Source organism: Micropterus dolomieu, linkage group LG03 (assembly GCF_021292245.1).
Source record: "Micropterus dolomieu isolate WLL.071019.BEF.003 ecotype Adirondacks linkage group LG03, ASM2129224v1, whole genome shotgun sequence".
Classification (NCBI taxonomy): domain Eukaryota; kingdom Metazoa; phylum Chordata; class Actinopteri; order Centrarchiformes; family Centrarchidae; genus Micropterus; species Micropterus dolomieu.
In genome coordinates, this window is record NC_060152.1 from 32,394,348 (window position 1) to 32,420,343 (window position 25,996).

Consider the following 25,996-nt stretch of genomic DNA (forward strand, 5'->3'; position numbering starts at 1 on the left):
CCCCCCTCTCTCTCCTTCACCCCTTCACCCCAACCGGTCGAGCCATGGTTCTGCTCGAGGTTTCTGCCTCTTAAAAGGAAGTTTTTCCTTGCCTCTGTCTCCTAGTGCTGCTCTTGGTGGGAACTGTTGGGCTTCTGTAAATAACATCATAGAGTACGGTCTAGACCTGCTCTTTTATGAAAAGCGCTGTGAGATAACTGTTGTTGTGATTTGGCGCGTCCCTAGTGGCATCCCTAGTTTGACTTTACCTGGATCCTTTGTTGCATCCCATATTTCTTTCTCCCCCCCCTCTCTCCATGTTGTCTACATCCCCCTACTATGAGGCCTCTTACTGCAAAAACACAGCGTTAGAACTATAATAATACAAAAATCTATTTAATATTACACAACTATACAAAGAATTGTATAAACATGCTATTGACTTAAGATGTGAGTATTCATTTACTTGGAAGCGCTACATGTTTACAAATTTGTGCATCAACATTTTTACTGTGAATTTCACCCCCACACACTACATAGTACTCATTTGGATAAAAATATGGCATACATCAGAATCCAGGCAAGCCTGCGAAGTTCCTATTGAAAGGCATAATAATAGTATTTTGATTTTAACAGTGCAGTGAGTGAAGAAGTGAATAAGGCACCTAAAAAGCCAATGGAATGATTACCTCAATGTCTTGTTCTTGTTCGTCAAGGTTGCCTCGTTGGATAATTCCTCAGAAGTTTAAAAGTGACACAGCAGCAAATCAGTATTGCCCTCCACACTCAGTTCACTGCAGATACACATCCATTAGCTCAGTCTCTGTGTCTTTAGTAAAAGTGTGTAAAGAAACAGGAGGTGACCTTCAAAAATCAATGGCTATGTTACGCAATACATTTAATACAGGAAAGGACATATTCAACCTGATCATCACATATGGACGCTTCGCCAAGACCCCCAAAAATATTTGTTGATGACTTTTGTCTTGACAAAGTAATGTATGAATTACTGGATAAGTTTATTTTTCAAGGCCAATGTTGGGACCACTGCCCTAAATTTTGAAACTGAACAGCTTGGGTTTGGAAATGTCAGTGAAAATGTAAAGTATGCAATGAAAAGAATTTTTTAAACGCACTGAAAAGCCCTTTAGCGACAATGTTCAACGCTACAAGCATCATATGTCAGGTAAGTGTCAGGGGATATAGTATAAAGAGCAACAAACAAACACCAGACTTTCACCCAAGAGAGCAGTGTTCATTTCTCGTGGGAAACCAGGGGTCAACGTTGAATTCTGGACTTCAGAAAAAGTTAAGCTACAGTATGTACATACGTAAATGACAAATGTTATGTTAGTTACGTAAATTAAATAAATAAATTTAGTTATGTAACTTAACTTGTGTTTTAACCCAAACCATAAACTTTTCCTGAAACCTAACAAAGTAGTTTGGTGCCTAAACCTCACCAAACGGCAAGCGTTTCACAGCATTAACCATGTGTTTGTTTTGAAAGTCTAACCGGACGTTGCAGATTTATTATTGCTAACTTGACCAGACTAGCATATTTGTTGTTAACTTGACTGCAGAGCCTAGTGTGTTAAAAAGTAAGGCCAAGGGCTCTTGACCAAGCGTCTGTATGCGACGACTTGGGAGGGAGAATGTATTCATAACAGACCAAGACCCTCATGCTGCATTTTCAGATTTTCCTTTTCTCAGGCTGGCAACACTGATGAACCTTTATGTAGTTATCAGTTCACACAGTCTATGGTTGTTTTCATTTGGTTATTTAACACATGCAACATTTTAAGGTTAGTATTTTTGTACATTTTGTAGAGGATTTAATACCGTTGGACCTGTGTTTATTGTGAGGACTAGTGATTTACTGGAGCACATCTGATTTTAAAGAAAAATATAATTTCATCAACTTATATCAGGCTACCCTTATGGAGTGGATCCTTTGCATGTGAAATCATTTGATGATACAGTGGAGCAATTTGTACTTCGTCTGCGTCTTGCAGCTTTGTGGCTTTTTGCCTTGTAGTTTAGATGGCAGTGTGGCAGCAGGTCCCTGTGTTACTCTGCTAATCAGCCTGTAATCCTGGTGCTGCTGATGTGAGAAGTGATGCGTCATGCGACTCTATCATTTTCTCATCAGTGCTCTCTTTGTCTCTGGCTCTATCTCTCTCTCCCTCTACAACTCTTTCTGAGGGACTGTTGCTTCTCTGTGATTGGGCCATTGTTCTGACTCGCTCACAGAGCCAGCCTGTTGGGCATGTTTACATGGAGTCATGCTTTTAGGCTGCTGGCTAATGCAACACCTTTGTTCTTTTAATTGCTTGCTGTTCCAGCCATAGGCTGAAAGGAATGAATAATTCCACAGCTACAGAATACTAAAATCCCCACCCAGTGAAGAACTTCCTCAGTCTGAATATGAATGTGCCCAGGCAACTGAGTACATGGACAGCAGCTCCATGAATAAACTGCTGTTGTTTGAACATCTCATGAACAATGTCAAAACTCAGGTTTTGACGTTGTTCAAGTTTTTAAAAAAACACTTCCCAAGGGAGGGTCTAATGAAAGATGCCCATTCGGATTACGAGAAGAGAACGATACTCTGTTTTTGGAGTGCGAGCCACGCTAGGGACTAAAAGTTAGGATATCTCGGCCACTGCTGCACCAATTTTGACCTGTTTTCCCCCAGTTGTTTCGAAGTGCAATACTGAATCACTGAATCACTCCTTGAGAATCGCTCCACCCACAGACAATGAGAATGAATGGGCTGAATCAGCACACACTAGACCACTTTTCACTGACAAATTATCTAAATTTTCTCCAAAGAAAACACATCAGGAAGAAACTGAAAGATTATATAATCATGCACAAATTCTACACATAAGGTCTTTTGTTTGTGTCTGCCTTTATATATGCCATACTCACTAGCACCCATGCTAGATTCTGTGCTCCACCTAGAAAAGCCTGGAATTACCAGAGCTCAGTGTTATTTTGTGAGCTGGGGAAATCTTGCAGCCCTTGGCGCCTGCTGGCCTTTCAAAAACCAGAATACAACGTGTAACCACAGAGATTCAAAGAGTAGCATTGATTAATTGACAGCGAACATCAAGTTTAATCTTCAGGTCAGATTTCATTCAGCAAACTGCCACTGTGCAGCTCTGGCTCTTCTTTCACTCCCATATCCTGTTGTCCTCTGCAGCAGAGTAGTGTGTTAATAGCTGATCTCCATCTGTTAGCTTCTCAAACATGATAGATCGATACAGGACGATGGGTGTCTTTGTGTGTGTGTGTTTCGGGGTTGGAGGTAGGGAGGTGGGGGGCAGTGCCTGGTGTTGGCAATGATGGGAGGCGTGACATGAACAGGAAGCTCCAATGGAGTGCTGCATGTTTCACGATCAGACTCCCCTGCTGCAGGTGAGGAGGAGGAGGAGGTGTGTGGGGGGTCTAGCAATAAATGAGGCAGAGCTGTCAATAAAGAGCAGCTCTTTATCCTCTGTTAAAGCTCTATTCATTTCATTACTGTCAGGCTTGTCTGGGGAGAACTTGGTACTTTCCCCTGGATGTTATTTGGTATGCGGTGAAGTTAGAGAGCTCCCAGGCCGAGGTAGGGTGAAAAAGGAAGAGGCAGAGTGAGACGTGAGACGGGCTGAGATAAAATGAGACAAGATGAATCACTGTACCAAAAGAAAAGGTTGCATGTGATGTTAGATACAGGGGCTTTGCCATAGCTTAGGGTTTGGGGAATTGACACCCCTGAATTATACCAGGGGTTATTTCAGCCTCACAAAGGGCTTGTTTTATTGTTGGAACATTTTCACTGCATTCCCCAAGAGAAGACTGCAAAGCTGGCTAGATTCTGGAGGGAGGTTGGTTCATATCAGAGCCATGTACATAATTACAGCTCAAAATATTAATTCACTAACACAAAAAAGTCACAGTCTTGCTCAATTTAAAGTATTTCTATATACAGAGGTTTGGGAATTGTAATTAACTCTTTAAACCATTCAGTCTGGACTTTCTACAAAATCTTGAGCTTCAGAAATATACAGATTGTGGGCATTGTTTTCTAATTATACTTTCCCTGTGGCCTTAAGGATCCTTGAAGGTTCACGTGGCATAAAATCTGTCATCTGCCCATGCCCACGAGGGTCTATGTGGAATATCTGCATGTAGCTCAAAATTTATGACAATACAGAGTGTTAGCACTGTGAATGCAAACACAATGTAGTATTAACAGAACCATAACGGTGGTATTAAGGTTGTTGCCAAACAATTGTGATGTAGTTTAGGTGTTATGACTAATCAGACAAAGTTGAAGTGAGTCTGTCCCAGTCTGGTTCAGATCTTTCAATTTCAGGACTGGAACCTGCTTCACAAAAGCTATTTGCGAGCACTGACTGCCACTTGCAGATAAGTTTGCCAAACATGCCAAAATGAGAGCGCGGACACGATCTCCTGTTGCAAATTGCAGCTTGCATGTTGGGAATTTGGTGAAATGAGCCCAAAGGCACTCAACAGTATGTAATGGGAGAAAGAAACTGGCCAAATATGGTGAGCAAAGTCAGTCAGGAACACACAATAATTTATGTTCTTGCAGGATTTTGAGTGTTGCTTAGTGACGCAGCTCTAATCCAAGTCTACATGTGGTCCAGTGTGTTGACGTCAGTGGTTTAAAATTTGCTTCTCTTTGATGGTCGGGACTTAAACATCCCAGCATGTTGGTGGAAATAGCCGTTTTATTGTGTTATATCAAGTCTTTAGGTTCCAATAATCTTAAGGTCTGTTTCTCTTTCTTTTTGCTTTAAAGAAAACTACCATATTATTGGTACACACATCATTAGAACATTTAATATAATACTATTTAATTTGCTGTTAAATAGGTGTACCTTCCAGTAAAAAGAAACAACTGAATAAAGACCAAAAAGTATGAGTGATTTTTGGTCTTGAGCTGTTTGATATAGCTTCCAGAATGAGCTTGTTATCAATAAAGAGAAAAAAAAAATGCTCCTGCTGACAAGGCCAGATGCACAGTTTGATTAAAGTTTGCTTAATTAAGTTTGTTTGGAAAGGAAACTTCATTCTGCAGAGACGATACAGTGAACTTTCCCCTGAAGGCCTGCTTTAGAAGGATTTTCTGTTTAGATTGTGTTTTATTGGTTCTGACGACTTATCTTTAACCCCCCCCCCCCCGCAGAAACGCACTCATACACACAAACACGATCTCTTTCAGTCAGGCCTACAGATCATTATGATTGATCAGTGGGACGCTTCACTATGCTAGTGCTGGCTACACAGCGCCATGCTGCCGCCAGGTTCGTTTTATCTGAAATCTATAACAAGGAGTTGGACAGGGATCCAGTGGTGCCGGCTGTCAAAGTTGCTGCCACATTTCCCTTGTCGTTTGGATTTGTGGCCAGGTGGAACTAATTTTAGGCATTATTTCAGCCTGGAGCACTGGCTTAAAGACTGTCAATGTTTTGGTATCAATGGAAAAAGAAGCCCAAGCTCTTCAAGACCTGGATGGTGGACTCTGCTGGACTCTGATTAGACCATCTTTGAACACATTATATCTGATTTCGATGCTCACTTTTTTTGTCAGTGTGTGGGGCTGTTGTTTTGTCTGATGTTAGGAATATTTGCTGGCTACCGTGTGTGATGTATTTGGTAGGCGGGGCCACCACTGTGTCACAACAAAGCACCCTCTTATTTGACTCTTACTGGTTTTGTTATTCAATTTAAAAAGCATGATTTGTTGTTACTATTTTTAAACTGCTACTATGCCATAAACTTTGAATATATAAGCCTCTGCATTTGATTTATACCATTGACCACTTGGGGGCAGCACAGAAAACTGTAAACACAACGCTGACATATTTCCACCTTATAAAGTTGATATGGCCAAAATGTTCGCAAACACTTACGTATTTCCTCATCCAGCAGACATAGAGCCACATTATCATTCATTTGGAGTCTTGTTTTTACCCACCTGACTGATGCATGTAAGTCGGAGACCGATTTCAGTATCCTGATATATAGAGTTTTTGCCCGTGGTCTCTTTTCCCAAATATAAAATCAGTTGACCTCACTGTGGAGAACTTTATTGAATCATTTGTTATTAAGAATGTAAGTTGAGATGAGGCCAGGGATAATGTGGCTCAAAAAGATGAATAGATCGCCTGCCTTGATCGATTACTTTAGTAATAGAATTTAGCTTTTCCACAATCCGTTATATTCAAAGATCATGTGGATCAGGTATGTCATGGAAAATAACAAATTTGCTTAACGGGATGTATATTGGAAATGATACCAATCAGAGGTACTGGATTAATCCATCTCCCAAAACTCCTGAGAGCAATATCTGGCTCTTCAGCTCCTAAATGCTCCACTATCTTCACCAGCTAATCGCTGACTTTGACTGTCTGTGGGGCAGGTAGCACGAAGCAGTTTTATCAGATCTTTTTCACTGAAAACAGCAGCCTTTTGTGGCTAGAAATGAGATGATGAGAGCAGTGAGACTGTACTAAAACAGTTAAGTTGTGGACTAAAAAAAAAACTAAAAAAGCATCTGACTCAGAGTGCTAAGGGGAACTGGGCGTTGGTGTTGGTGGTGTAAATTATGTGTGGTATTGATGAATGCATTTTAATGTTGCATACCAGCATATTTTTAAATGACCCAACTCAAATGAATCACTTTCCCAAAACCTCTTATCAATTTAGCTGTGCTGAATAAACCATCCTAAAACTATTTTCTGCAATATAGCATAAAAAAAAAAGAAACATTGATTATAACAACTTACAACGACAATGCTACTCAAGGGGAAGCAGCCCTGCATATAATGGAAAAGAGACGTGTAATTGAAGAAATGGGCCAAAAAGTGAAATATATTGCTATTTTCTTTTGAATGTGTGTTTAAAGGCAAAACATCAACTAATTGTTTTGAGAAAGAAAACTATTGATCATGGCGTTGCGGTCAGTGGCTTATCCCTGATAAAGTGGAGTGATGAATGACTGCAGGTGTTTAATTTTTTGGAATTAATATTCATATAATTGGACAAATTAACGAGCTGGCAGATGAAATATGGGAACAGACATTTGAGGAAAACAGTTGTCTCTAAGGAAGAGACCAATCTGAACTTGCGTAATGAAGAAAAGCATAACTAACTCACGGGCTCCCTCCCTCCATCTGCTTCTGTTCATCTTGTTGATCTCCTCGGCCCAAGTCACTGCACTCGCTCTTAGTTTACAACGCAAAAAGTAACAGCTGATAGAGATTTCTCATCGCAGAGATAAATAAAATCAGTGTAATCCTATTCCGTTGTCTGATCAGATACAAAGTCTAATTCCTATCTTGTCTCTTCCATTTCACAGGTTCTTGTGAATCTCGGGGTCGACTGATGCAGCCATGGGCCGATTGCTGGATCTTTGAGAGCAACCTTCCTCCCCATCCTCCTTAACCACTTCCTTTTCCTCTCCCCCTTCATCCTCCTTCTCTTCTTCCATTGCGTTACACAGCTGGAAGTAGAGTCATCTGATGCCCAGAACCAGCCATCAACCTATGATACCTTCTCCTTCCCTTCGTCTGCAAACCATGACAAGCATTGTTTCTCGGATTCCTGGCCAAGCAAGGTGGCCTATCACAGTGCTACTCTTGTATGTTGCCCCTCTGCTGCTGATGGAGGGTTGGTGCCACGCAGCCCCCTCAGGACCAGAGTCTGATTCCTGCTCCACCTTAGTCCAGAGCCGCTTCTTCGGCTTCTTCCTTTCATCATCAGTGTTCCCCACCATGCCTTGCTCCTGGACCCTGCAGAACCCTGATCCGCGGCGCTACACTATTTTTATCAAAGTCACGAAACCTACCAAGAACTGCGTGCCGTCACAGCTCCGCACCTTCCAATATGACTCCTTCCTGGAGACCACACGTACCTACCTGGGCATGGAGAGCTTTAACGAGGTGGTGAGGCTGTGTGATACCTCTGCCCCAGTGGCCTTCCTAGAGGCCGGAAAGCAGTTCCTCCAAATGAGAAAGGGACCTCCTCCGGTGGGCACGCCCATCACGGATGGTGACGGGGATTTCAAAACAGAGTACCTGGTGGTGGGAAAGCGCAACCCCAGCATGGCGGCCTGTCAGATGCTGTGCCAGTGGCTGGAGGACTGTCTGGCCTCCAGCACGTCTAACAGGCCGTGTGGCATCATGCAGACTCCATGTTTGTGCTGGGAGCCGCCACCACAACTCAGTGAGGGGGATAGCTGTTATCACAATGGAGTTTACCTGGAAAACTGTTTACCCAGCGTGAAGGAGATTGGAAGAGATGCTGGGATTAATGGTGAGTAGAAAAGCTTTTATATAAGAAAAAATGGGGATTACATTATAGTTCATACATCGGCTGCACAGTTTGCACAGATTCAAGTGGTAAGATTAATGACTGTATCTGCGTCTCTGTAAAACAATAGTGAAAGGCGAGCCTTGCTTTCAAGAAACTATGGGGGATTTTTTTTTGTGTCTGCCCGCGAAAGGTCAGCATGAGTCTCAGAGTTTAGCTTGCTCTCAGCAAAATGGCATCTTCAGTAGCAATCAAGCCTGTGAAAATGTGTATGATTTGTGAAAAGTGAGGATAATTGTGTGGCATTGGCTCAAAAGCAAGAGTGCTTTGGCTGAAGTAGAAGAGAGAAAGAGGGACAGAAAGAGGCAATCGGAAGGTTTAGGGTTTCATCTGATGGAAGCTAGCTCTGTGACCTTGTGAGGTCGGCACCGTATTCTGTCCCTCTGCGGCCCAGGGAGAGACACTCGATCGGCCTCCGGGAAATTTTCTGTGGAAACAGAGTAGAATCAAGTGCTGATATTGGATAGCTCTGGGGACGCTCAGATGTGGGGATGGGATAAAAAGAGAGACAAAAGAGTGGCATAGAAGGAGAAAGGCAGAAATACGATTGGATAAGGGCCTGTGGCTTGAAGTCTAATTGTCTGCTGCTTGATCCCTGCTCCCCTTCCCTTCCCTCGGTAGACAGGATGTGGCCTGACATCTCTATCCTGGCTTCGTCAGGACTTTGGCCAGAGGGATGGAACATTTCTCAGCTCCCCTTTCTCCCCCTAACCTTTCCACCATCTATCTCTTCCTCCTTCCTCTGCTTTTCTCAGTTGCTTTCCCTAATCAGCCTGTGGTCTTATTCTCTCGGTCCTCCTCCTCCTCTTCTGAGCCACCATCGCTGCCTCCCATTCTTTCCCTCCCCAGGCTGATAGTGGGCTGATACTGAGCCAGTCGTGGGAAGCCAACCAAGCAGGGAAGATGTTGCGGTGGGTATCTCCTGCCTTATCCTCCTCCAGTCTCCAGAGCAGCTAATATCCCCTTGCCGCCCCAGCCTCCTCTCCGCTAGTTATCACACTTATGTAATCCTGCTTATGGTGCTCAACAGTGGGGTGTGGGCTGTTTGTGCCTTAAGGTGTGAAAAATAAAAAATATATATACCATCCACTGTTGGCTTCTGTAGAGATTGACAGACAAGGACGCATTATAGCTTTTCTTCTCCCACTGTGCGCATCAACACACAAGGGCGAACTGGCCGTACAGGTGAATGGTTGGATTGGATTGGTTGATGAAAATAAAAAAGATGCAGAGATGTAATAGATGCTGTGTAGACATAGATCAGGGAGCCGGGCAGTTATGGCCTGCTGTGGAGTGAAGATGGGAATAGAGGGGTGATAGCTGTGAGTGATGGATGAAGGAAAGACAATAGATACAGAGACAAGAGTGAGAGAGAGAAGGAGAGCAGATTAAAGGAGAGTGAAGAGGCTGACAAAAGCTGAGAGCTGGAGTCGTCTGAGGTGGACGAGGCTTGATGAGGATGGATAGTTGTTGGGCCGGGGTCAGGCAATACGCAGCCGGACCTGTTTGGTCTGAGTGCCTTCAATAACGGAGGAGTTCATAGATTACAGTCTGTCTCCCGGCCTCCTTCACTCCCTCTCTGCAGAGGGACTGAAGGTCCCGCCCAGTAGCAGATGGAGGGGCGAGACCTGCTGTCAGCCCTCAAGCTCTGCTCATGTCCAGCTCATGGGGGCTAGAAAAGGAGTCTGGATTATTAAAGGCAATGTGCTCAACATCTCCTTGGCCCTAGTTACCCAAAGCATAAAAGTTCATGGAAATACATGGAAAGAGAATGCTATGCAGTCCAAACAGCATTTTCCTCAACAGATTTTCTCTGGTGCCCTCTAGAGGTAGCTTGATAATCAGAGTGAATTGGCATTGTGTTTCATTCAGCCTGACATCATGTTCATTTAAACCAATTTAAACTATACATCTATATATTCGACACTCAAATCACAATTTACCTCCAATGCCAGTGCAGGAGTGGAAGTCTTTCCCTAACCTTAACCAAGTGTTTTCATTGTCTAACCTTAACCATACCATATATGTCATTTGCAGATATTGCAGAAAGCATTGGCATTTGATTTAAAAAAATATAATCCACAGTTTGGCAGAATTGTCCATTATCGACATTCTTATCTAGTAATTGTGTTGGGTTTTCTTTCTGGGGAGAGAGTTGTTGTGTTTCACCCTAAACAATCAGTAGCAAGATATGCATCTGCCTCACTAATATCATTTTTAGTGGACGCTGCTAGAGGCGGCGAGGAGCTGTTACCTTAGTGTTTTTCATGATGATCGAAGAAAAATGGTAATTTAAGAGTTATTTCTCTATGGTGACTTACAATACTGGTACAGCCTATAAAGCTCTTTGTCACTTTTGTTCTTTCAGTTCCTGGTAGGCATGGTATTGATTAATCAATGATACATTGTTAAAAAGTTTATTGTTGAAGAAAACATAATATGACAATGTGCAAAGATGGAAACGGAAGTATAAGTGCATTTTCTTTATTAATACATTCCACCCTCATAGGGGCAGGGGTGGCCCTGTGTGAATCGGATGAATGGTTAGATTAATATATTGACTTTCAGATTGATTGGGTCAATGTTACCCTTCTATCACAATACAATATTGGATGTTGCCTTGTGAGTGTGTTCGACCTCTTGTATGACAGATATGGTGCAGCTTGATTACTATGTCAGTGAACTTAACCTGTATAGATAATGTGACCTTTTGATCAAATTTAAAAGATGAAAGTATGCACCTCATTTTTCATCATTGTTTTTATCAGCTTCACTCTGGTTTCAATTAAGAGGCTCTTTGTCCCTGACTAGCAGGAATGTTAATTTTTTGGTGGGGGGAAATATTATAAAAAATATTTTCATTTAGTGCATTTTACATGTCCATAGCTCACTGTGTGAACACAGCTCCTGTGCTGTGTGATAAATCTTTAACCTTTAAGTTGAGAGGACTGCTGATTTCATGGCTATTTTTGGAATGTTCTGACATTCAAATGGTCAAAGTTAAAGGTTTTGGGACAAAACATTGGCTGTTGGTAGCTTCAGAAATATTGTCCATTAAAATCCATATTGGTAGACCTCCAATGTGTACTTGTGCTTGCGTGTAGATGTGGTTTGATTTGTGTCACAAAATGTAGCGTGACACGAGCAGGAAAGGATTAATTTGTTAGCCCTCAGTGGACAGAAGGGGAAAATGGCAGCGGAGGCAGTGAGTGATTAAAGGATGGATCAGAGAGATGTGAGAAGATGAGAAAACACATGACTCAATCTGAACAAAAGAGACACGATCGTGATAACTTTGAGAAAGTGCCTGAAATGACCAACAAACCGAAGGTGAAGGAGGACAGATACAGCTTACCGACAATGCTAAGAGATCAACATCATCCATGACATTGGTTACACATCATGCAGTCTCACTTTCAGCTTTGCAATCATTTTAAAGTGTGAAATATTTAATAAAGCTTGAAAAATAACCAAACAAGGACACAGTGTCACAGACTAAAAGCACTCTGCACAGAGAAACAGAGAAAAGGCTCAGTTGTTAGCACTGCAAGGGCCAGGTCTGAAACCAACTTTGGGGCCTTTGTGTGATATTTGCATCTTTAAATGTAGGTATGGGACTAGGCTTGGGCGTTCTTTGCTATCATGGCTACTTGAGATCACCGATTGGCAAGGCTTGTTAGCAACAGGCTTCTTAGCTTTAAGAGGAACCACCAGAAACATCTGTAAATGCACAATAAAATGTTTCCCACAGAACTGTGTAACTGTGGCGCCACGCACACGCGGGGTGTGGTGTGGTGGGGGTGTAATTAATAGCATGCTAACCTCAACAACACAGCTGTATTCTAACGTTAACAAAGCTATCCTTATTAGCTAGGCTCCTTACATGCTTGCTTATAACTTATTTGAATTATTTATATAACTTATTTGGTGAGTCTCAGACATTGACAGCGTAATGTTAAGGAAATAGATAGACTAACTTCTTAGAGTTAACTTGAATGCAGTAGTTTTTTCTATAAACACACGGCTCTGTTACCTGGGCTTGTGAGAGAGACGGAAAGAGAGAGCGAGGTGGTGAGTGAATCAATGCGCTGCACGCAGCTCCACAATGAATTATGATTTTACTCATATTAAATAGTATATAGGATGTGGTGGTGGCGCAATGGAGAAGACTATGCCTTTGGTGTGAGAGACCCAGGTTCAATCCCCCACTATGACCCATCCACCAATGTGTCCCTGAGCAAGACACTTAACCCCTAGTTGCTCCAGAGGCGTGCGACCTCTGACATGTATAGCAATTGTAAGTCGCTTTGGATAAAAGCGTCAGCTAAATGAATAAATGTTGCAGTCAGCGTTGATATTGTGTTGTGTCGCCACAAATAAATCAAGGAATGGAAATCTACAACTTGCAATGTGGTGCAGGTTGTAGAGACTGTTTTTATGTCATCTTAGTTCTGATAGTGAGTTTGTTAATATCGAAAAAACAATCCCTTCAATCATTGATAGGAAATCCAATTGCCAATCGGCACAAGCCTACTGTATATGGGACATAGAGACCGGGTGAACTGAAAACCCTTTATCCCAATTCAGTGGGAATATATCATAAAACAACAACAAGGCCTTCCCCGTTTCCAAAGCTCCTCCCAATGTGGTCAAGAAGCACAGCTTCTTTATACCCATTACAGCCTTCACCCACAGTCTATTGTGCACTGGTTAGTTTTTTAGTGGAACCTTTATGCAGTCCTCATTACCTCATACAGTCAGGAAAAATCTTCTTATTTATGTTCAATTGGTCATCAGTCATTGGCAAATACATCACATGAACCAGACCAATGAAAAAGCCACTGCAGCATGTACGGAAACCTGTACATATTGTTAATTAATTAACAGTTATTTATTGTTAATCTTAAACTAGTAGTCAAGCACCTACAGAACAAGTGATTGTCAAACTTGAATAGACCTGCTTTGACCAAACCTAAATGAAACGCTCCACACTATGAAATGCGTCCCAAATGCAAACACTGGGGCATAGACTCTAAAATGTATGACTTCTCCTTTCTGGAGGAAGTACAGGTTCAGTCTGGCTTTAATATCCTCTAAATGGACCTACCATCATATCCAACGAAGGTTAAAGTCAAGGGCAACTGGACTTGGTTGAAGATACTGGAAGACGTTTCGTCCCTCATCCAAAGGACTTCTTCAGTTCTGACTGACTGGCAGGGAAACTCAGCTATTTAACCTCAGTGGGGTCGTTGGCCCGGGTCATCGATACCGCTGGTTCGTTAGTGTTCCTTGTTGCTGTGACGACAGTCGTTACAGTCGTTAAGACTACCTGTGGCCAAGACTGAACGACCATCGTTGGTATCTTCACCTGAGGCCAATAGGTTACGTTTGTTGAGTTTTCTGGGAAGTGATGAAAGGACAGCATTGTAAGTGGGGGATAAGTGGTGGCGTAGACCCCCTCCTCTGTTCAATGACGGCTTCTCGACCGTGGTGTAGATGCTTCCTTGACCTCTCTTATCAATCTTCCAGTATCGTCTTCCAGTATCTTCAACCAAGTACAGTTGCCCTTGATTTTAACCTTCGTTGGATAACTATGACCCGGATGACTGAGAATCTTCATAGATACCTTCATAGGACGCACCCTGTAATGCCTCTTAATGTACACACAGGAGATGTGTTTGTTTAAGAGCACTAGTCTTGCGATAGGCTCCCCTCCCATTTTGTATCTAGTCCCGTCCTACTGTGCTGTGATTGGAGCTGTGCCCTTAGGATGCCTCCCAGGTGCTCCCTGGCCTTAATTTAGTTAATTTACCAAACTGACACTTCTGAGGGGCCAACATTAATATAATAAGCATGGCATTTTCCCTAGATACAATACAAACGGGGGCGGCGCGGTGGTGCAGTGGTTATACTGTTGCCTCACAGCAAGAAGGTCGTGGGTTCAAACTGCCTTTTACCCGATGCCAGCTGGGATTGGCTCCAGCCCCCCGCGACCCTGTACGCAGGATAAGCGGTTGACGATGGATGGCTGGATGGATGGTTCAAGATTGAATGTAATATAAAAAAAATATTGAAAGACAATCCCCGCCCAGCCAGCCACAGCCTGTTCACCCTACTGCCGTCTGGCAAGAGATACATGAGTATCTGCTGTCGTACTACCAGACTGCAGAACAGCTTCTTTCCTCAGGCTGAGACTCCTCAACTCCACCGCATCCTCCGCAGCTTACCATCAATAAGTGACATGGAACATTCTGTTATCCGGGTTTGCAAATCAACATACCACTACTTTGTATAATATATGTATAAATCTAACTGTGTAGATTGTTTGTTTTTTTTTTAATTCAATTCTAATTTTAAATATTTGTTTTTAGTTCTTTGTGTGCAGAGCGACGGGGGCAACAACTTCAGAACAAATTAAGATACCTTGAACTGTCAGCAGTGTCATTAGAGTTGCTAGCGAGACAGTAACGCGGTGGTACTTGTTTCCAATCACAGGGCTGCGTTGAAGTAACGACTTAGCCAATCACAGCAATGTAGGGCGGGTTGGAAAACATTACGGGCCTTTCCGAAACTAGACCCTCACCACTTCCACCCTCGACACGGAGTGAACTCTGGTCGGAGTCGGCCTCACAGCCAAAACAAGCTCCCTAACTCACGTAGGGTATAAATACTTTTATTCATTTATTTTATGTTTGTTTATGACCCAAATTATTTTGGTTATTTTTTTGAAAATTCTTTAAGACTATGGCTTTAGATATTTACAAAAAAGAAATATCATATTCTTTTATGAAAAGATTGATATTCATTGTAAAAGAAAAACCTATTTGAACCTCTTTATCTTATTTAAAGGCCTACATTCACAAATACAACATTTCAAAATAAATCAAACATTAGATTGAAGCATTATATAGTCTGAAGAATTTAAAACAGTAAAAGTGAATAAAAACTATTTTTCTTCAATGCCTTTGTCGCTTGTTACATGATCCCCCTGTGCCCTTAGTTGTGCCATGTTATATTATTCTGTCATTTAATGTAGGCTATTTTGTTTTGGCTGAAGATTTTCGTATGAGATGAAATATGATTCAATAAAAACAACAGCTGTATAGTCTGTCGGACAAGAGCATTTTTTAATTGTAATTTAATTCTACATGTTAACCGGTGAAGTCACACGGAACTCACATTGAAAGAAAGGTCCCCCATCGTGCAGCAAAGGGTGTTACACACCTTCAACAAGCCGGCATCGGTGCTCACTCGGCATTGGAGGGTTTTAACAACCTGCCACCACTCCGCCCTCATTGGTTTCGGATGGAACTCAATGAGGCAGACCCTCCACATGAACGCGCAAACAGAGTGGAAGTAGTTAGGGAGAGGGAGGAGCAAGCAGTTTTGGAAAGGCCCAACATGTCTAGGGTGTGCCCTGACTCTGGCCCAGTGCATGCTGGGATAGGATCCATATGTGGATATAGAAAATGGAGGGTTAGGGGGAGCTGTCTCTGCTGCCTGTCTGTTTTGCCGATCATGGTTCTCTGGAGACTGCTTGCCATACTACTTACTGGTGCTTGAACAAACAAAGATGTCAAGTCTGCATTTGACAAGAACTGCCAACTCACTACACAGTGTCCATTTTTCTTTTTTATCATTGTGCTGGACCCTGGGGAATATATCCTTAAAGGAAGCTCTGAGTATTCTTGTCCTGTTTTTTCCCCCAGAGCTTTCTTTTTGTTGCTTCTAGTTTTCTCAAATCCTGATGATTCCTGGCTGAAACTGTGGCAGTGACAGTGACGCAGCTGTCAACAAGTTAGGGCTAGTTGGCGTGTGTGTGTGTGTGTGTGTGTGTGTGTGTGTGTGTGTGCGCGCTGTAAAGGTCCCTGCAACAAGAATCCATTTTTTTAAAAACACTGCAAACCCATGGTAAACCCACATAGTTGATTTTAATTAATTTGCCTCATTGGACCTCTTGTCAGGTCTGTGTGACTGTGGACAGACTGTGTTTGACTGACATCTCCCTCCTCCTCCTGAGAGGGCAGGACAACTCTCCCTGCACAGCTCTGCCCACCTTAAACCTGAGCTGAGGTGTAATCAGCCAGGAGAACTGAAAACACCTGTGTGGATGTGCAGAGCTTTACTAACCATATTTAAGGGTTCCTCATCAAAAATTTTATATTATGTGTAGACTGGAATGTAGATAGTGGCCTACCTACATGTCTCTCGGCTGGCCTCAGACCAGCAGGAGAACTGTTTTGTTAAAATTTTTTATGAAGGCAAAACAACAAGGACAGCTGTGTAGGGCAACGTGGGGTAAGACGCCCGCCCAGAGTAATTCAAATAAAAACCACAAAATGTCCCAATTTTATTTACTCAACATTTCTTCTTGCTGCCGCTAGTCTCACTGAATTAAAAATGCACTCTGTTTCATCACAATTTTAAGTTATTTGATCAAAGCCATTCAGACATAAGTTGATCTAACTTAAAATAATGCTAGATAAGTATGTCCTTGCCCCTTAGTGGTTGATCGTTTGTAAGTTAGATGTTATTTAGACACTGGACCGCCCCTTTAGCCAACCAGCAACTTCAATATCAGAAAGTCTGAGGTAAAATTGTGAGGTTTTAAGCTCAGCTACTGGCAAGTTTTACCTCAGACTTTCTGCTAATGAAGTTCCTAGCAACCTCACTATTTAAAAGTGAGAAATAAATTATAGGAAAGCTAATAACAAGTTTGTTTCTAAAACATAGGTCTATAATCCCCTTGCTTTTAACCAGCTAATTGTAGTTTATTTTATCTGTAATTTGCACCTATTAAAAGGATTTTATACCACAGAGGAGGTGAAAAATGGCTTTTCCCTAAAAAAAAAAATACTCAAAATCAATAAAATGTTCTTTAATGTGGGAGAAAATAGACATTGAGCTTAGGGTGGGGAGCAGCTTACCCCAGTGGCTGGGAAAAATGCATTAATGCATTTCTGCTAAAACAAAAATAAAATTCATAATTTATTTTACTTTATATGATGATACCCTAAGCATGGCCATCTCCAAGATACAAAAAAAAAACTCTATAAAATATTATTTTGTGTCAGCAAATAGATATTGAGCTTAGGGCAAACTACCCTATGTGTGATACTCTAACAACAAGGGAAATATGACTGCTGTCAGTTCTGGAAACGCCAGAGCTGTGTTGACATACATCATTTCACAACTTTGATCACAGTCTTATCAGTTCTGTCTAAGCAGGATTGTGATGGAAGGGTAAAGAAATAATAAAAGACCAGACTGATTCCCAATCCAAAAAAGTGACAGCATGTGCAAAGAGGAAATACTCATAAACCCTCCTGACTTTCACTTTTCCCCCCAGTTGCAGGCAGCTGGCTGCAGTTGAGTAAGATGTATGTGAGCGCTGTGTCTCTCCCTGCGAGCCTCTCTGGCTGGACCACATTGTTGCTAAACTAAGGGATTTCCGACCTGCCTCCATGAGGAGCACTGAGGAATCTGAAAGCAAGACTAATGCATTAGCTCCTCTTCACACTCATATGCACCCTGTATACGGCACTGGTGCACCTACATGGTGAAATGTCGCACCAGAAAATGGCACATACACTTGTGCAACCACGCACTGGTCCCTCGTGATTGAGTGTGGGTGGCTGACTGAGGGAGAGAATAAAGCTGATTTTTTTTTTGTGTGTGTGTGTGTGTGTGTAGTGAGGTGTAGTGTTCACCACAGGGGGTGCCGTGTGGGAAGGAATAAACTGAGGAGAGATAGCAGTAAGAAGCTCCATACTGCTGTAGAGGTCACTGCCTGCAGGGAGTCTCGCAGCCTGTTTGGGTTTTCATATGGAGCTTGTTCTTCTGGAATGGAGGCATTGAAGACAATTAGCAAATGTGTATGGTTTAATGATCAGTTTAGTTATTTGATCGGTGGCTGTAGCATCAGTTATTTCTTTCCAAGTCAAATCCATACCCATTCTCACTGGTGTATTTAAATAAGTGTTTTATAAATGATGGGTTGAGCATTTGGTATCATAAAGGAACTGCTTGTCTACTACTACTGTTGAAGTCATTATACAGAAGAAGGTTACAGCTGTAAACATGAAAAGGGCCGGCATTCAGCCTGTAGCCCCATGTGGGGCCAGACAGCAGCAGAAGGTACTGATAGGCCGAAAGACATAGCTACATTCTCTGTACTTACCCAGCTGTGTACTGTCATGTGTGTTACTGTCGGCTGCTGCAATGCTACTCAAATGGCCCAATAATCATGAGTAGCCTATATAGAACTTACCCATAGCTCATAATGTGTTTCTTCTGCATATACAGCAATGTTTTCACACAGTGTCTCTGTATTTTTAAAGCAAAGCTACGTTTCTATACTGTTGTTCTCCCTGATAATTTGTGGCTACTGCATACTTTTCTTAGTCAAACTTTGGTTTGATTAACAGCTTACAGGTTTAAAGTGGCCAGTTACTGACCCTTGAGCCAATCAACAGTTTGTGAAATGCTCAGAAAAGTTGAAAAATAAGTTGTTGGCTTTCCCTTCTGTCATCATGAAGAGGCACAGATTAATGAAAATCAACTCACCAGCACTTCTGGGTGTTTGATCTGTCGAGCAGCAGCAGAAAGAGTATTAATGTTGAAACTTCCTCCTCACACAGAATGACAGTTTTTCATAAGCATGTAGGTTGACTTAAAAATTTAAATATATTATGTATATTCAAATATTTCAATAGGATTTCAGCTCTCTGGCTCTCAAGCTGGGCAAGCAGCAGGGGAAGGACCCAAATGCAGACAGCCTAGGCTGACAGGATGAGCCCAGTGATTTATTGTGAAGCAAAGTTACATAAGCTTACTGACATGGGCAGCAAGTCCAAACAGAAGTGACTGAGAATCCCCAGGTAACTGGAATTGGGCAGGGAAAAAATGCCATATTCCATTTTTTCAAGATGCAGGGCACAGAGACTGGACCGCAGTGGCACATAGCAACATTGACAGTCTGGCAACTGACTGGGGAATCTTGACTGGGGGCTGGTGTAAATACTGACAAGTAACTGGGGAATGAGGAACAGCTGTGAGCAGGAGGCTGTGGGAGTCTGACTGGCTGACTGGGACAAGGCAAAGGGCAGCTGGTGGACAGGTAGAGAATGGCAATGTCTGAATCTAATCTCCACACTAATGGGCCCAATCCCAAGGTCCACCCTCACAGACTCACAGACTTTGAGGCGCGTTCCCGGGAAGTCCGTCCCGGGAAGTCCGTGAGGGCTTAGGGCTGTCCCACTGTCAAATCGTCAAGTGCATGGGGATGAAATTTTTCCATAAGTCCACCTCTCTATGGACTCTACCTGATGGAATTACCCACAGTTCATAGCGTTGTGATGCTAAACACAGGGTAACCTGGGGGAAGTCTGTCATGTTGTATATTTCAAATTTTACAATTTAACTTAAGTTATACATTTAAAAAAAACGGAACTTTTAATTTGATAACAAGAATTCCACACACTCACATCTCAGCAATTTAGAAATTATTGAAAAGTTCCTTTTACCTGGTCACATTTAACATTCATTTAACCTACAACTCTGTTCCCAGCAGTACTTGAAAGTAGCATAATCAGTGATGGAGAGGGGTGGGCGTGGGGGACAGGATCGCAGCTCTGGGAGTAAAAATTGAGAGGGAACCTGCTCAGATTTCTAAAGTATGTTCATAAAACAAATATAATTTATTGTACTTGAACGCACCACATTTCCAGGTACTGCCATACAGCCAATGGGAAGGCATGATATTTCAGGGTCCCTGGAACGAGTCTCCACTGTCAGTTGGGATCACTGTAAATTTATGTGTTTATGTTTAAGTCATGAGTAAACCTTCTCGCTGTAACTCAGAAAAGACATGCCTTTTTACTTCCTTTTTTAAAATTAAATTGCATAGCCACCATCTCATTGTCTTACATTGAATGGCTTATATAGGAACATAATCTTCATTATCTTCATGTATCCATACCTAACATTTACATTTTAAGATGGTAAAAAACTCAAATTCATCAAACTTTCTGTTGTTGGCGACGCTTCATTTTAAAATCTTTCTATTGCAAAATCTACCAGCAGCGTTACCACTCCGGTCATAAACTGTCTGCAACCCTCTGCATGAGAGTGGGTCGTCTCGATTACCTTCCCAGTTTACGTTGGTGTTGCATCAGCTGGGTAAGGGTGATTTTTGTTACGTCACCATTTATCAAATGTGTTTTTCACTGCGTGAGAAAATGGATGTGTGGCCTGAGAGTGTATGAAAAGTATCAGTTGTCTCACAGTCAGTGCGTGAGAGTTGGCAGCCCCGGTAGTGTGTCTGTGTATAAAGGCAATGAAAATCAAGCACAACCAGCCTGGGGTTGAGATTACAGTATTAGTTCAGGAGCTGACATTCTCTGCCACTGCAGAAATGAATAATATAGCTTCTTATTTTTTTTTAAAGTTCAAGGCAGTGACCTCGCTGCTCGTGAAGTTTCTGGCCTTTACCAGCTCCACCTGCTCTCTGTCAAAGGACTCACTTGAACTTAATGCCAGCGTGAAGCGAGTTGAGGAATTGTCTGTCTCCTTCCTCGAGTCTGCCCGTCAATGGATGGCCTATCTCAGGTCCCTCTCTCCGTGCGGCCTGAGGGTTTATTAAACATTCATGCTTTAATTAAGCAATTTTACCGCCGCTACTTAACTGGGTGATGATAAAAGCACTGCTCCAGGATGAGCACAGTGAACTGACAAATGTATATGAGGGTGTGTGTGTGTGTGTGTGTGTGTGTGTAAAAGTGTCCTTCGTGAGAGGCCATTCATTTCCTGCCATAAAGAAAAGTGCGAGGATTAGAGAAAAGACAAGTTCAACTTTTTTCCCCCTCCCTCATCAGTCATGTTTGACTCAGCGGGTGATGTTAGCGGTCCCTCCTTTTTCTGATAGGCCAGCGTGTCACTGTTCGCCTGATCATCTTCAACATTTTCCACTTCATCATACAATTATTATAAAAAAAAAAAATGTATTTGCCTAGGAGATTTAAAACCATTGTATTTTAAAAGGGTGAAATGGAGAACATGTGTTCATGTTGCCAGTCTCCTTGGCTGTGGGGACATTTTATGCTAGTCCAACTGTCTCACTGTCTTTCGTAAGGTTTGATGACTTGGACAATAAAGATGAATTACTTGAAGCACACTGAAATGTAGTTTACTGCTGCCATGCGCCAGTGCTGCATGAAATAACTGTCTTATATATACTGTATATGTGTGTGAGTGTGTGTGTGTTGTTGCAGCTGCATGCCACCGTGTCCTTGTTAAGAACAGGCGGTTGCTCTGCGGGACGGCTGTAAAGGCTGCTCTCTTTGGCGGTATCACCTGGAATGACACCCAGAGGTGACACACTGTCAGAACACACACCTACACAAGACATAGGACACACACACACACACACACACACACACACACACACACACACACACACACACACACACACACAATAAGCTGAGTGGATCTTGGCCAAAGCCTGCCAGGTCCAAGAAAAGAACTCATTAGTGCCGACATGTTCTATGTGCTCTTCTAACAACACACACGCAGGTAGAAGACACTCACGCTCACACACATCAGACATTTTTCCTGAAGTTCACCTTATATCACATTAACACGGTTAGAATTAGCTAAGGATGGATGGATCTTGCAGTCCCGGTTCTTTGATGCTGCTTTATTAGAAATTCTCTAAATAATTGGCCAATCCTAGATAGTCACTTACTCAGCGGCAATGGAGTTCAATTAGATTTGTTCTATCTGAAACGTCAGCAGACGTCAGTTTGCAGTGTCACGCCCTGTAAACTGTGTGTATGAAGTCACAACTGGAATGTCGTGGTTATGTGGTACGAGTCTTAATTACAAGGCCACCGGACGCCCCGTAATTATTACTTTTACACTGAAACCGAGACAGCCTCTGTAACACCAGTGAAACTTAATTATAAATAACAGAAGGACATAATCATCATAACAAATGTTATGCCTGTGTCTCAACTCTCTGTGTGTAAGGCAATAATCAACTTCTAGGAGCTGCTCCTCTTTTCTTCTTCTTTGTTTGGATTGATTTATTTGCTCCCATTTATTTCTCATCAAAGCATCACAATATGATTAGGGTGTGCCTTTCCACAGTTTCTCATTTACGTGCTTGATAGACTTCTTATCTTTTCATTGCTTTCATATCCGCTAAAGATTATATTGCTCAATCTAATCTCAAACGAAAATTACAATTAATTATTTTCGGCATTCCAAAGTACACATTCTGGTATTGCCGCTCAGACGCCCAGAGGCTCGACTGAGAGTAAATCTTTTCAGTCTGCTTCAGCTAAATCAAATTCTCTCTCCCCTTCAGAATCAAGCTTTTCTCCTCTCTCAGCGTAGTGTGGCAGAAAGATCACCGATGAATTATCTACAGCTCTGGTGTTACACTGTCGTGTTTTTCTAATGCCTATGCTTTCAATATAGGAGATACATTTGGTTTTAATGCTTTGATAGATCGAGTGTTGAAGGTTAAAAACTATCCTTGGACACAGCCCTGTGGCTGCTGACATCAGCCAAAATCCATCATCTGGGCTCGGTTCAACTCAGTGAAGGATGTCAATAAAAAGGAGGGTGAATTATGAGTTCAAGACTGGAAGCATCTTCAGGCAAACAATCGCCGCTCAATTCTGTTATAGTTTGAGGAAAGCATTAAGTGACATGTTTCTAACGTTGAGGCTCAGGGTGGTTTAACCTTCCTAAAATATAGTGTGCTTTGTCCCTTTTCTTTGCACGAAGACAAGCTCCAGAAAGAAATTGCTTTTCCAGTTTGGTGTGGAGTACATCAACTGGCCTGCACAGAGCCCTGAATTCAACCCAAGTCACACCTGTGGGATGAACTGGCATGCTGATTATGAGCCAGGTGTCTGAATCGGAGCAACATCTTGTGGGAAAAAAACAGAAGAGTGGAGGCTTTCGCATCAGTGCTCAGGGTTTTGGAATGAAATGGTTAGCAGCCACATCCATCCATCCATCCATCCATCGTCAACCGCTTATCCTGCATACAGGGTCGCGGGGGGCTGGAGCCAATCCCAGCTGACATTGGGCGAAAGGCGGGGTACACCTTGGACAGGTCGCCAGTCCATCGCAGGGCCACACATAGACAGACAACCACTCACATCCACACCTAAGGACAGTTTTGGAGACACCAATTAACCTAGCGTGCATGTCTTTGGACGGTGGAAGGAAGCTGGAGTACACGGAGAGAACCCACGTGGACACGGGGAGAACATGCAGCCACGTTTGGGTTTAAAACTGGGTGTCCACATATGTTTGACCATGTAGTGCATCTCAGCACTAGTGGATGAATTTTAGCGTCTTTTCATGTAGACTGGTTAACCGATGATTGACACCATGAACACTAACATGAACATTCCCCACACCTAGTTAAATAAACACAACTTGTCAAGTTTTCTGGAAACATTGTCAAATTTTTCAGTAATCCACCAAAACCAGTTTTGGATTTGAAAAATAATCCTGCTTCATTTTAAATGTATTTATTGAATCTATTTTTGCCCTTCCTCATTTACACACTGTAATTTGCTGATGCTCTTTGACAGCAATGTCCTGTTAACAGTGACACTGAGAAATAAAATAAGTTATTGATAGAACAGAACTTGCAGGTGTGTAACACCAGAGTTTAAAAGAGTTCTTGAGTTTTGAGCGATGGGGAGTCAAACCAGCAATTCTTAACTTAGTATTCATTGTTATGTTAAAAGTTGGGCTGAATTTGCAAGTATATTGCTTTGTAACTATTAATTAGTTTGTGGATAACTGATTGAATACTTTATTTAGGAATATGAAGTATTTAAGCACAATATAAACTAAAATTATAATAACTTTAATTCAATATTTATGACTCAGGGCCCCTCGACCAGATTAGGTACTGACACCGCTACAAGGCTCCTTGACTTTCAGTTTATATTATGCGTCAGTGTTTGAGACTATCATTAAACACATTTTCAATTAATAAAATTACCGAAAACTAATTTTCAAACAGACAGCCAGGAGCCTTCAGCTATTTCCCATCAGAGAAAATTATCTCTTGGTGTTTGGGATTTCCTTAATGGGTTTTCATTGTAACTTGAAGACCTTTGTCATTAGTGTCTGTCAAGGTAGCTGACGAAAACTATACAATACACTTGCCTTTTGGCTCTGTTGACTTGCACTGTCTGATGCCGAACTCTGAAGTGTTGATTTCCTGCCACAAAACTGGCAGAGATGATTCTGTGATTGCATTTTGTTTTCTATTCTGTGGCATTTCATTTCATCCACTGAAAAAAGATAATGCTTTATTTGAAGAATGAAATCGAATACTCAATCTTAGATGTGTTCAGTCTTCTGAGCTATTACATTGAATGTTTTCTTTTTTTAACTCATCATGCAGAAATTCTGTTGTTGCAGAGCAAAATAAAATGAAAACTTGAATTCAGAAGCCCTTTTCCCAGCTTTCGTCCTACTCAAAGGTAGAAATCCATCCCTCTCTGGCACTAGAGCCTTAAGTACCAGAAGCCATAGTATCAGTTAATCTGTTTTAAATTCTCTTTAATAACAGGCTGCTCCTGCTGCTGTTAGCAGAATAATAGTTTATAATGACACACTGCAACACATGTAGTATTGTTGAGCTGCACACACAGGGTTGTTCATCCAGGTGCTTCCATAATAACCAGACTCCTCTGATTTCAAACAGGTCAATCAGCATTATGCTGTTTCTGAAAGACTCGAATATCCCACTCATTTCATACATTTTAGAGGCTTATGTTCTGTGCTATTACAGGTTCTGCTGTGGCGCAGTCTGGCAAGAGACCATCTTAAGAAAGAAAGGAAGAGATGAAAGGAAATGATGCATATGCAGAGGATACAAAGCTTTGCATTGGTTTGAGATTTTGAGGTGTGAAGTCTAGCCACATTTTCCACACACCAGCCTCCAATTATTATAAAAAAGAAGGAAGTGTTTACAGTGTTCTGTTTATGCCACTTTGGGGTAGAGTAGCCATGTTTATTGAACACCTGGGACAAGTCCCACCTAAAGAAGATAAAATTTCTTTAAAAACAGGTCACAAAATCTAGTTGTTGTTTTTTTAAGTTCAGTAATTTCCAGCTCAGCAATGAAGCTGAAAAAATATTAATCAAACAGGAGGAAGTTTAGCATTTGTTCAAGACCATTTTCAGCCACAGATGAATACACATTTGGTACGATAATTATGGCATCAGGACGGTGAACATTAGAGCCATAATTAAAAAACCATGGGCATTCATGTGCTTCTCTAACAGCCTCCACCTTTCTGGTGTTCCACCAGAGTTTGGAAGCTGGCTGCAGGGATTTGCTCCCATTCAGTCACAAGTGCATTAGTGAGGTCCAACACCGGCGTTGGTGATAAAGCCTGGCTCACAGTTGGTGTTCCAGTTCATCTCAAAGGTGTGTAGAAATAGTCTTCCATTCTCCACTTTGGGGGGAAAAAAGACTTGTTTGGCTTAAATATTGTAACTTGTTAATTCACCTTGTTTTTGTGTTTCAACAGCTGCCCCAAGGTCTTTTATGCAACTCGCTGTCAAGGTGAACATCTTCCAT

The 25,996-nt window shown here is 42.0% G+C and overlaps 1 protein-coding gene and 1 long non-coding RNA gene across 6 annotated transcripts in view; one reads left to right on the forward strand and one right to left on the reverse strand.

Moving 5' to 3' along the window:
* The window catches only part of adgrb1a (adhesion G protein-coupled receptor B1a), a 141,451-nt gene that overhangs the window by 28,865 nt on the left and 86,590 nt on the right, over nt 1-25,996 (forward strand). For all 5 annotated transcript variants that reach the window (XM_046045621.1, XM_046045622.1, XM_046045619.1 and 2 more), the window contains exon 2: nt 7,358-8,313. In XM_046045621.1, the coding sequence (XP_045901577.1) occupies nt 7,521-8,313 (793 nt within the window). In that variant the 5' untranslated portion in view covers nt 7,358-7,520. The remainder of the gene's footprint in view (nt 1-7,357; nt 8,314-25,996) is intronic.
* Nucleotides 17,338-19,325, reverse strand: LOC123968713. Its single transcript, XR_006824527.1, has 3 exons — nt 19,210-19,325; nt 18,937-18,957; nt 17,338-18,210 (listed from the first exon to the last, which is right to left on the reverse strand). It is a non-coding gene; the product is annotated as an uncharacterized LOC123968713 (long non-coding RNA).